At 39.2% G+C, this 12,230-nt stretch overlaps 1 protein-coding gene across 1 annotated transcript; it reads left to right on the top strand.

Moving 5' to 3' along the window:
• Positions 1–2,763: 2,763 nt before the first annotated feature.
• Positions 2,764–9,735, top strand: LOC110980755 (uncharacterized). The gene is made up of 3 exons (XM_022237703.2): positions 2,764–2,865; positions 3,976–4,046; positions 7,180–9,735. The coding sequence occupies exons 2-3, from the start codon at positions 4,027–4,029 to the stop codon at positions 8,006–8,008; spliced, it is 849 nt and encodes a 282-aa protein (XP_022093395.1). The 5' UTR covers positions 2,764–2,865; positions 3,976–4,026; the 3' UTR covers positions 8,009–9,735.
• The last annotated feature ends 2,495 nt before the right edge of the window (positions 9,736–12,230 follow it).

Below are 12,230 nucleotides of genomic sequence, written 5' to 3'. Positions count from 1 at the left end.
TTATTTTGGCCTATCTCAGGGGGAGGATTCCGCCCCAAGAAATTGGCTCTGTCGCGCTCGCTCACTCCTTGTGATCATGTGTAGTTTGGATTCAGTCGGACGTATGGTACAGTTGTAACAGTTATTTGAAGTTCAAGGCAATATGCGTTCGAGCCGTCGTGCATTGAGCACCGCAGTAGAAAATGTTTATGTTTCTGACTGACATGTCTCGGAAACATGCGCACTGTGCAAGGACGGTGTGTTCTTTTTTCACAAAAGTGGTGCAAACATGACGTAATTAGTTAAGCTAAAACTCCTGAAGGCTAAACTTCTGAAAGAAATTTGCACCGTGAAGATATCGGAAAAAATGCCGAGGGATGGACGAATCTAACCCAGGCTATTTCAGAGTTAGGTTCCGCCCTGTCATGTGATCATTCTGGGCCGATAACACAACAGCATTTGAGACAGAGGTACAACAAAACACGTTACAATCTTTTTAGTGGTTAAAGGTGGCAACTTTGACTTCGAAAAATGTTGAAATTGAGAGAGAAACGAATTTCCCCCAAAGAAGCACAAACACAATGCTCTGGTTACAGCTGGTGCCTCGCAAATGTGCCAGTGTTTTGAGCCAAACCGACATATTTAATATTTATAGTAATGAATGCCAACGCAGCAAGCAGGCTTATATTTCGGTCGTTTATAATGCATTAAGGCCAGTTCATATAATTCAGACGAACGCGAAACGAATTTGACAAAATTTGTAACTGTGACCGGTCGACTATTCTAGTCACCTGGTCCATCCACTTCTGTAACATTCCTTATTCACTTCTAAACTTCAAAATTCTTCTTTCTATACATGTACCTCAAGAACAGACTTGTACTATTTAACATAATTAGATGCAGCCTTGTGTTGTAGAGCGCCCTCTCTTTTAAGCCTTCACTTTATACACTTGATAAAAATAGCTGGCAACAATACTGTGTAGTGCGCTCTGTGACTTTTTTGTATTGACTGGTGTATTTGCATATTTACAGAGCCATGTATGCCACGCACCTGACAGTAGTGACTTGAACAGTGTATTGTTTCTGCCCAGTGGTGTAACTACGGGGCCCCCCAACGGAGGCCCGTGCCCCCGGATGCCCCCCATTTGAAATTTTGAAATGGACATTTACTTCCATTTATGTAGGTAGGCGTTTATACAGGCACCTAGTTCAATTATTTTCAGTGCTCCCTGAAAAAATTGTGCACCCCAGCGGCCCCCTCAGTTGTAGCACCCTAGTTACGCCACTGTTTCTGCCCTGCTTTTGTTCACCAGTATGAAAGGCTTTTGTGGTTCTCTCCACCCTGTGGAGTGGGCATTGAGCAGAAACATTCTGATCAAATCACTCTGGTTCAGAGCCTCCTTTCCTGAGCATCAAGTTACTGGCTACTACTTCTCATAATCGTTATATTTGTATTAAACACTGCATTCATTGCCTTGGTGCATACTGCGTTGGCGACTGGCACGAGTCGAAGGACACTGTATGCCATCCTTTGGGTTCCTCACACTTCATAATTAAGGTGTATCAGTTCTCCATACGGCTATAATGTTGCATCCTGACTCAACTTTTCTCATCATATATCATCTCAATAAAAGGCGGTCATTACAGAAATGCTGGACTGAGAAACATTTACCGATGTTGTTGGAAAATTCTCTTCCCTCCCCATAGACTTGTACACAACTGCTGAAGTGGAGTCAGGATGCAACATTTTCCCCTCCATGCTACCGGCTACGCTGTTGGTAGTTTGATATAATTATACACTGTGTGTACTATTTTCATAAACTCTGAGAATGAGAATTATAAAGGGAAAAACTGCTATAACGCGGTCTCTGGGATTTCACACATTACCTTGTTATAATAGTTACCTAAAATTGTCCTTGTTGTAAATATGACCTAGTATGAACAGCGCTTTTCTTAATTATGTGTTGGACTGCATTCGGGAAAGTAAGCGTAACTTGTGGGTTAATTCTAACTCACACATATTTAATAAGATATGTTGTATTGTACATTGCTATATCCAACGAACATATTGACTATTGATACATGAAACAAAGCAACCTGTTGGGATTTTGAAAGATATTTTAGACTATGAACTTGGTTGTAAAATGAACTCAAATTAACAAATTATAATGTGAAAGTAAAATGTGTGTTTATCTAATAATTAATTTATTAGATAAATTAATTATTGAATTAATTCAGATACGCTGTGTGGCGTTGTACATAACTGAAAATAAAATATCTAATGTAGTAGTTTTTGCGCCACCTTGTTCCATGTTGCCTTTATTTCTGGGTCCTAATCCCACTTGGTTACACAACGAAATTTTGCCCGAATTAACATGTGAACTTACGAAATCGAATTCACAAATTCGCCGTCGTTTTTGCTTTCGCTCGAAGTATGAACGTGCCTTTATAAAAATCATTAATTTTTTTAAAGCTATAATTGTGTCATCACCAAAGGTAGGATGACTGAATTATACGCCCTTGAGAGGGAGAGCTCTCACGATATTGTTGAAATATACACGTATTAAGTTTTGCTGACAGAAAGCTCGATCTTTGTTGACAGAACTGTGCATGAACTACTTTGGGTTGAAAACACCTGCAGTTTGATACTTCAGTTGATACCAGCTGTTGATACTGAGATCAAAAGTATATCTCCGTAATCGTAATTGGAAAGTCACAACCATGCATGGCTGCATTCGTGACAACCGAACAATGGACAGATGGCGGCTTGTTTGGATTAAGCAAAACTGCTAAGCCTATATAAATGCTCCCAACTTCTGAGGTGAACAAAACGTCCCACGGCAGAACACGAAGTGTCTGGTATCCGACTCAAAGCAACACACCTGGGTGAGTGTCAATCATCTGCGAGAGAACTGCACTCGCTGATCACAATCATTTATAATATGTCGTAGGCCTACCTCAGCCAATTCGGCAACTTTCATAGTTATGCTTTTAGCTATGGTATAGGCCCCTGCTATCATGTTATTACACAATGATGTTGTTTTATATACTTCAGCCATTCTCAGGCAGAACTTAAAACATCTACACAATAGACCGTATTGGACACATTCTGTCGTCTTTAAAAGTCTTCTCGGTCAGTTTTGTAAAGTAGTCATTCATTCGGATGCATTGTTCGTCCATTTTCGAGGAGGTTTGCTCTGAGTACTCGTTTAACATTTAACCTTTTTTTCAACTCAATCAAGTAGGCCTACACGTGTCTCAGCCAACCGAGATTAGGTTTCTTTTTCATGAATCTTTAGTCAAATTAGCCGCACATGCAAATCAATTTAGAACAACCAAGTTTTGCAGCTTCGGATTGCATTGAATGGAAGTGTACAAACTATTTACAGGATCCCTCAGCAAAAAAAAAAACAAAAAAAAACATAAAAGTAATAATCATTTAATATCTCCCACAACAGCTTTTGAAAATTGTTGTTTGGCATCATATTACAAATGAAAGTACTGTTTTCTACTTACACTACATTTACTTCAGTCAGTTTGTTGCAAGGGGATGATCTCACGTCTGTAACATAACCACTTCGAACCATTTGAGGATCCTGTCTGTTGATGGAAAATAGGAGGCTTGCTCATAACATAATGGAGCCCTGTTTAGTTTGGTATCATAATTCTATGAGTCTTTCGAATGATTTTCTTGATGCTATTAAATGGTGTTTCTTTGATTCTTATTTATGGCGTAAACAGCATTTTACTCCCATTGAACTGAACAAAAAAGTAGTTTTTGGTTTCAAATGAAGACTTCAGTTTTGAAAAGATAACATTCTAAGTTTCAATTTGACACAAAAAAACAACTATTGTATTTGAAGAACATACCTTTCGGTTGTGTTTTTAAGGACGCTCTGGACTATGTACTCTACTACTCTGTACACTAACAAATGTACACCTTTCAAGGCAAGCCATTGTGTAATGGAATTTTGTTTGCTTCTCTTTTCCCAACAGATATTCCGAGTCACATGTTTCTTAGTAAACTGTGGTCACCCAAGTTTAACCATGGTGTTTAAATATCAAAGGTAAGTTTCCTTCATGTACCACAGGCCTGTAGTTACACACGTAATGTCCCATCTTTTATATAAGATGAATTGGTACATTTACATCCAACTTGACTTTTCATCACTTAGGTTTACACCAAATAAAATCACGAAGTTGACGTTTTGCGTAGGGCTCATAACTGCAGCCCTCTCACGTGCATTATCCTATTGGGGGGGGGGCTCTGGATGTAAATAAAAAGAAATAAGGTAAAACTCGATCACACCTTAATAGTAAGAGGACGCCAGCCGAAGAAGCAACCTAAATATGGATGTTCGTTAACGTGCTCAATGTAAGCGAAGTGACATGCAGATAGCCACGAAGTTTAAATGACCACAACAGAAAAACCATATGGTAGATTGAGTTCACACTTGTAGTTAAATGATTGTCTTTACATACAGGCAATTTTAAAGAAACGATAGAATATGGGAAAGCAAAGTTGGGGGGGGGACTCACTCCGGTTGTGAGACAGCCTGAAGAGGCCTAGGTCTTTTAGGATTAAACGTCACAGTCAGTGATGTCATACAAGGGGGGATAGAGGAGAAAATCAACCCCTAGCGAAAGTCTGTACCCTGCCTACCCCCATTTGAAATGTGCCAAATAATAAAAAAAACTATTTCAGCTCCCCCCCTCCCCAAACACATTTTGATAAGTGATTACTTCTCCTCAGACATTTCACTGCAGTTGCGGAATAAAACTCGACAATTAATGTTTACCAAGGAGAGTTCAAATAATCAACTGCCAACACTGTTGGGCTCTTATTGTCCAACAGTTGGGTACTCCCCCCCAAAGCTACTGACATTTGGGTAGCCAAAGACCAACTGTTACATGAAATGGTATTGCCCAACTTTTTTACCCATTTTTTTTACAGTGCCCAGTCGAGAATTTTGGTACAAGTAGTTGGCGAATTGTGGTTGGCAAATAGAGATCATAACCCAACAAATATTCAAAATGCAATTCAGTATTGGAATAAAATCTAGAACTATCAACATAGGCATTTCCAAGTTCTCCCCAAAGTGACAACCTCTTTACTCCAAGCATATTACTCTTCTGAGTGAAAGCTATAACCAACCAAAACTGCAATGGTTCAAACGGATACATGGCAGCAAAATGTTCGAAAGCAAGTTAGTGGGTCTGGTAGGAATGGGATCCCTCATTTCAGTTCGTTAACATTTCAGTCGGCCTTTCTTTTGTGTATGCACCTCTTATAAAATTTTGCTTCTGTGTTCCTGCTCTAACAATGAGAATCTTTGCCAGGGCTTCAAAATCTCGGCCTCGTCCCAGCAGCTGTGTCCAATATTCACCCCTCTGCCTTTCAGTGTAGCTGCAATTAATATTTCTTAGACACAATTTTTGTGCAACTTTGTACTCTTCTTCACTGTATGAAAACTCTTTTACACTTCTATGGGTTAAATACATTGAAAAGTGCACCTTTTTTAAACACTTGAAAGTTTCCGTGTTTTCCAAGACAAGTTAGGGCGTTGTTGGTATGATGTCATCTAGGGAAGACGTTGATCAGTGCATAGGTTTTGCTGTTCGAATTGTGAACCTTATAGAATATACTCACGGAAAACATTTCTGAGAAAGGGATTGGTGCTTGCTTATTGCTATGCACATGACCAACAATGAATCAGCAAAGAAGAGAATAATTATGTAGTTCAGCAAAATCTACAAAAACGCAGGATATTTTCGAGTATAAATCAATGTAACACTGAGACTTTTTCTGAGTTGACATCAGAGTTTTGCTCATAGATGTGAAAATACTCATGAGCATAAAAGTGGTGGTAGAACACCTTTTGAAATATTCAAACAAAGTATTAAAACAAATCGATTGCCGCTTCCCCTGCAGAGAAGCAAATCGAGCTGTAAGCTACACCATAAAAATGAAGTATTTACATTCAGTCCGAACATTCTGTAGGCCTGTAAGTGGCCGAGTAGCACAGACATACAGAGATGCCAACTTTTCAAAATGAAAAAGTGTAATCCAATTGCACGATACCAAATTACCCACTATACATTTCAACAGAAATACATTCAAACCCTATGAGTTGAAATTTATTGTAAAACTCATGATAGTTAAGGCTAAAAAAATAGCTCTTCCCCGGTTTCCCGACCGACCCTAGTTTTTGGCGCGACCCTACAATTTTTACATTAAGTTAGAAAAAAGCAAATTTTAAAAATTAAAAGCAAAACATGAAAAACCTTGTTGACTTCTCTTTCTACACATAACACCTCTCAACAAAATGTTTTCACGTCGAACACTTATATTTATCTGACTGACGTTGTGCACGGTGGTGTAAACTGCCCTTAATTCTTAAGAATTGTCGACTGTATTATATTTTACACTGATTGAGAAAAGTTTTTATCAGTGCTGTGGCAGTTTGTTGTAGCCTTCGTCCCCATTTAATCAGCACAAAAAATTGAAACAAAAATTCCGAATTATCGACCCTATTTTTGAGAGCCATGTAATCGGAAAGAGAGCATGCTTTTTCGTGCTAATGTGCTTCTCGGTGCCTTTTAAGATCCATCGTGTGCACTTTATCATGTCACAGTCACATGTGCTGCAAAGCACTTCAGCTTCTCCACGACGGGACTTTGCAATAAGAGGCCCATTTTGGTGTATTCGTCCCCGAAATTCTGGTCACTTCTTGTCATTGTCACAAGTCCACTTGCTCACCGAAAATCCAAGAGAATCGAATTCTCGACATAGCTTCGGATAGAGACAAAACAGAGTTTTTGGAGAGTCAAAGTAACTATTGTATGCATCAAGGGCGGATCCCGGGGTAGCAGCGGGGCCAAGACTAATATTACCATTATTACGGAGTGCTCGATTTTGTCCAGAAGTATCGTTGGAGATTGGACACATCAGTGACCCTTTTGTCTTCCTCTCTGCCGTTTGGCAATACAGAGTATAATCATCAGCCACAAACCCTTTTATGGAATCATAAATAGTTTTTAGTTTTTAATTAAAAGAAGGTTTCTTCTATTTTTCCAAGCGTGTGTGTACACAATAGCAAATTCTACTGCGGTGTGTGTGCAGGAAAGGATAAACCGACAAAGAGAATTGTTGCTTTGAGTATGAATGTTTGTAAATACTAGACAATATTTTCCCCTCAGTCTGGTATGGGCCGTGTGCATCCTGTGCGAGGTACTGCGCCCCAACCGCGTAAGCGCGTGCCCTCAAGCCACCACATCATGGACACAACTCAGTGGGGCCTTGAAGCACGTTTCTGTGGGTAACTCCGGGGTGTGGGGCGTCAACACCCACAACTGGATTTACTACAAGGGCACCTCGTACGGGGAAGAGGAGAGCCCTACTTGCAGGGCTTGGGAAAAGGTCAGCGGCTCCCTGACGCAGCTCGATGTCGGTCACAACATAGTGTGGGGAGTTAACGTTCACAATAACATCTATTATCGGCAGGGCATAACTGCAAGTAATCCGAAGGGGAGGGATTGGGTTCAGGTTTCTGGGGCTTTGAAGCACGTTAGTGTCAGCCAAAGGGGCCACGTCTGGGGCGTCAACAGGCAGGACTACATCTACCACCGCATTGGGGCCAGCAATTGCAATCCGGCCGGGGATAGTTGGCGGAAACTGGATGGGCGGCTGAAGCAGATCTCGGTGGGCAGCGGGGGCGTGTGGGGAGTCAATTCGGGCAATAACATCTACTACCGGGTGGGTACCTACGGTGACCTTCCGTCGGATCCCGATGGTAGCGACTGGAAGCAAATCCAAGGCAGCTTGAAGTACATCAGTTCGGCCGATATGATTTACGGAGTGAACTCAAACGATAACATTTACTACCGCGTGGGCGTGTCGGAAGGGACGCCCTGGGGTACAAGATGGGAACAGATACCAGGGGCACTGAAACAAATCGAGTCTCTTTCGTGCGTGGTGTGGGGTGTTAACCGCAGTGACAATATTTACAAAAAGAAAACTGATAATTAAACAGGAGCAAGCAGAAGGTGAACGAAATAACCGCTATGAGACTCGATTGAAATATTCATTCAGTTATTAAATAAATGGTAAGGGTGATTATTTTGACTGATAAATTCCATCAATTTCTGATTTGTTGTTTGGTGTTCGTAGACTCTGGACAAATGACTTTTATTTGATTTCATGAAGAGGAGGATTGCCTTAGTTCTTAGTTCAAAAGTATTTGTTCTAAAGATGTAGGATTGATGTCTTTTGTTTTTATCTGAACACAAGGCTAAATCTTCAAACTAAAAACTTCCTGCTACCGCTTTCAGGTCATCTATATCTAAAAGGATAATTTTTAGCAGAAAAATGCTTCAGCCAAAAAAACCCTTGGAATTTGGTCGAAGAACTCCCTTTTAAAAACTGTTTTCAGGAAAAGCAGTGTGTAGTGCTCTATTCATGGAATTGCTCGACAGTGTCCTCACTTTAGGGGCTTTATTTGATGTTCAGATCTAACCGATTTTTTGCCTTTAACAGGAATCCACGCTTGCTCAATTGCGATGTTCATTGAAATTGTTTTGATTTTTTTGTTGCTGTTTGTTGGAAGTATTTATAGCTGCCACAAGTAATCGTAAATATGGAATGAGAGACGTTCATAAATTTTATGTTTTGATATGTCTTGAACATGATAGTAGTTCTTGTTTAATTCAACTCACTTTAAATTGTTTCACTTGAATTGTTAGAAAAATGTGATAACATGCTGGTCACCAAATGTGTGGCCTGCATCTAGTCATGAAAAGCATAATTATGTAAATTTTTGCCAGCTCTGAAAATGACATGCGTTTTTTCGGTCTGAATGTTAATTACCGATTCTTAAAAACACTCAATAAATTAATGATGCACTATTTACATCAACTGTTTCAAAACCCAAACTCTGACAACTGATACTTAATGTAGGCCTTCGCAACCTGGAAGCTTTACAGTAATTAATTTCAGTACATTCGTGATTTCGAAACGCCTTGACTTCACTTTTTTACTGTTCATTGGTTACTTTCCACGGTATGTTAAAAGGGGCACATGTAAGGATTCTAAAGACAAATTCCAAAATTGCGAGTTTATTTACATCACTAGAAATATTTACGGATGTTATTACGTTATTCATCCAGTATTGCATAATCATGTATTACATTCATGCTAAATCTTACATAACAATGGCATATCGGTGAATTTCCATGATTTGTAGCAAAACAGAAGCTTCTTTTACAACAGAAACCTGACAATTTGATGGAAGAAATTCCCTTAAAACAACTGCTTTTAGGAGTAAGGGCCCATAAAGAGATTTTAAGAGCTTTGTCATAAACAATTATCTAAAGGGTCGTTTGTTTTACCAACAAAAAACTTCTGTTAAAAAGGGAACCGAACAACATGATCGAAGAACCTTCACTAAAAATTCTTTCAGGAAAAGCACTGAGTATCATTCACACTTATTCATGGAGCCGTAACAGCTATAATAATGTATTAATTTTTTGCATGAAAGTGACATGCATTTTCTCAGTATGAAGTTAAAGATTCTTATTAGAGGAGAATTCCAGAATTTTTAAAGTTATTCGCGCAACTACAAAGATTTCTTGACATTTTACTGCTTCATTCAGAACTGCAAGTTTCCTTCATGATGGGGATCTTAGGGATTTTGAGTTTTGATTTATTTTGACCCGAACAGAGAAATTGCACGAGAAATTAAAAATAGGAGCATGAAAGGTTTTATGTTTCTTTGCATGTCTGTCTCGCGTGTTCAACGGGTTCATAGGAAAAACTGCATACATTTTTTGTCTCTTCCCAATTATGTCGAGAGGGCGCTGTTTTAAACCACTTGTCGCCGGATGACAAGTAAACACACACGGAACAAGTTGAAAACCTTAAATAAATCACACATTCAAACACAGCCAAAGCTGTTCTGCAAGTTTTGCCTAATATGTTTACACAGTACAATCAGAAATCCCGACTTGAGTAATCTGCCAACCGTTTGTACACAGCGAGTGGCTCATCTACCCAAACTGGTCGCAGCCAATCAAATTCCTGGACTTGTTTTTATATCGTTTTTATGGAAGGAATGGATGCTCGAAATACTGTTGCTCGATAAAATTCAAACTAAAAACCACACACGGAACAAGTTGAAAACCTTAAATAAATCACACATTCAAACACAGCCAAAGCTGTTCTGCAAGTTCTGCCTAATATGTTTACACAGTACATGTACATAAAAATTAATGGCAACGTCAGTTAAATTAAATCAATTAAAATACATGTTGCTATCCACACCCTGGTGGGATGGCTAAGACAACGGTAGACCTTAACTAACCACGGGCTTGAACTTATGCTCGGAAATGGAGGATCAAAGTTACCTGGTGCATGGGATGTATTTTGTCTAAAGGTTGAAGCAAGATGGTAGTTGAAATGAGCATGACAAGAATATCTTCTGTGAACCATTAAATTTCGGATTATCCCAGAAGGATCTCAGGAGGACCATCAGCGGTAAACCATGGGAGAGGGATTTATGTGATGAAGCGAACTCTTTTGACCTCTGTCGTCGACTTTAAAAGTTCGTTGCTCTGCATGGCCTTTCAGATGTTCCTCTTTCCAAAGAATATGTGAAATGTGGCGCACATCTTTACAATTTATAATGTGGGCCACGTATGGTCATGCCCCATAGAGACAAGGGTCATTACAAGCAAGCATGCACACCACACTTTATTTTCAAGCAGAGAACAACGGTTTTTCGTGCAAGCAGACAACGTTATAGCGCGGAATTTTTAAACGACTGACCTCGTAAAATACTAAAGTATAAAAGCATAAATAAATTTCGGGAGAATCTAAACACGACATCGCGAACAACACATAATTTCCACTAGTAAGATTTTTAAATAACGATAAATCCCAATCAGAATAAAAAAATGGATTTAACGGACCCTTTCTAATATCGAAAAAAATCGAAGTTGCAAAATGTTGCACTAGTTTCATCAATTACTTTTTAAATAGAAAATAAGTTTTCTGAGACAGAAATATAGCACCAAATTAAAGATTCACCTTTAATGCATTGACTTTAGTGATTTAATTTGAATCCACCGGAAAAAATTCAATCCAACGGGGCATGGAAATTCAAAGCCATTGTGTATCCATGTTTATCACCGAAATGGTATATCCAACACGAGGGTGAAGATTTTCTGTTAGATTGTAGAATTATTAAATTAGAGACATTTCCTATTCATCACTTTCACTGCTGTGGACACTGACCAGTGTGGTTCCGAGTCGTCGCATCCGCCCCAGCATATGTGCATAAACATGTACATGTCAGGCGTACGCATGTAAACACGCTTGTAACACGACAGCACGTGACCCGTGACTCGCTGCAACAAGAATGCTACTCAAAAGTCTGCCCTTACAAGAGTACGGTGCAAGGGTAGGCCTACCTCGTTTTTGTCAAAAATTAAAAACCCAATAATTTCTGACTCTGAGAATTAAGTTTTATTAGGACATAATTTTTTTTAATGAGATATGTGACATACTTTTCCGTTACAAAATGTCTGGATTCACACGATTTGGCGCGAAAATTTGGTTCAAATTCAAACTCATTTTACCAAATTTTTATCCGGCGGATTCCCAGTTTTTGAGTGCAGCTGATTAAGACAGTCTTTTAGTTTATAAGAATCTATTTTTTTATAACCAGGGAAACTCATTTTTAATAGATATTGATCAAATTTGGAAACACTATTTTTTCAGGTGAAAAATAACATAATTTGGGAGTTATTTAAAACCACATTTTTCATTGCCCTTTTTGCTTCAGGACACGAAGCCAATGCTACAGAAAAATAAAACGATTAATGTAATTTGGATTAGTCATGAAAAATTCCCGGAAATCCGTTTCCTGGAAATCCATTTACAAAGATGACGTCTCGTTTTGCAATAGGAGCGCGCGGACAGCCTTATGCTATGTCGTTGTTACGTGCAAATCTTGCCTCTCTCTTAGAATGGCACATTAACTGTTCTGCGTTAAGCTAGTCTTGGTTTCAAGACGTTAGTGCTTGATAGCGGACACCGTGCATAGTGCACCCCCTAACGACTCGTAATTAGTCTGTGCGCCAGCTCGCACTAACACCTTGGGAATCTTGCAGCAGCGTTTTAACTTGGTTTTTTTAAAATTTTTCCCTCGGCTTTCTAAGGGAACAAATCAGCACTCGCTAAATTGCATGCATAA

This window comes from Acanthaster planci, linkage group LG14 (genome assembly GCF_054643075.1).
Source record: "Acanthaster planci isolate LZ-2023a linkage group LG14, COTS_SCS, whole genome shotgun sequence".
Taxonomy (NCBI): domain Eukaryota; kingdom Metazoa; phylum Echinodermata; class Asteroidea; order Valvatida; family Acanthasteridae; genus Acanthaster; species Acanthaster planci.
Note: the sequence above shows the minus strand (reverse complement) of the source record. Positions and strands in the feature narration are given on the sequence as shown.

What these genes read in the sequence shown, in the direction of transcription:
- LOC110980755 (XM_022237703.2), top strand. Translation starts at nt 4,027, where the DNA reads ATGGTGTTTAAATATCAAAG. An exon ending in ATGGTGTTTAAATATCAAAG is followed by an intron (nt 4,047 to 7,179) that starts GTAAGTTTCCTT and finishes TTTTCCCCTCAG; the next exon opens with TCTGGTATGGGCCGTGTGCA.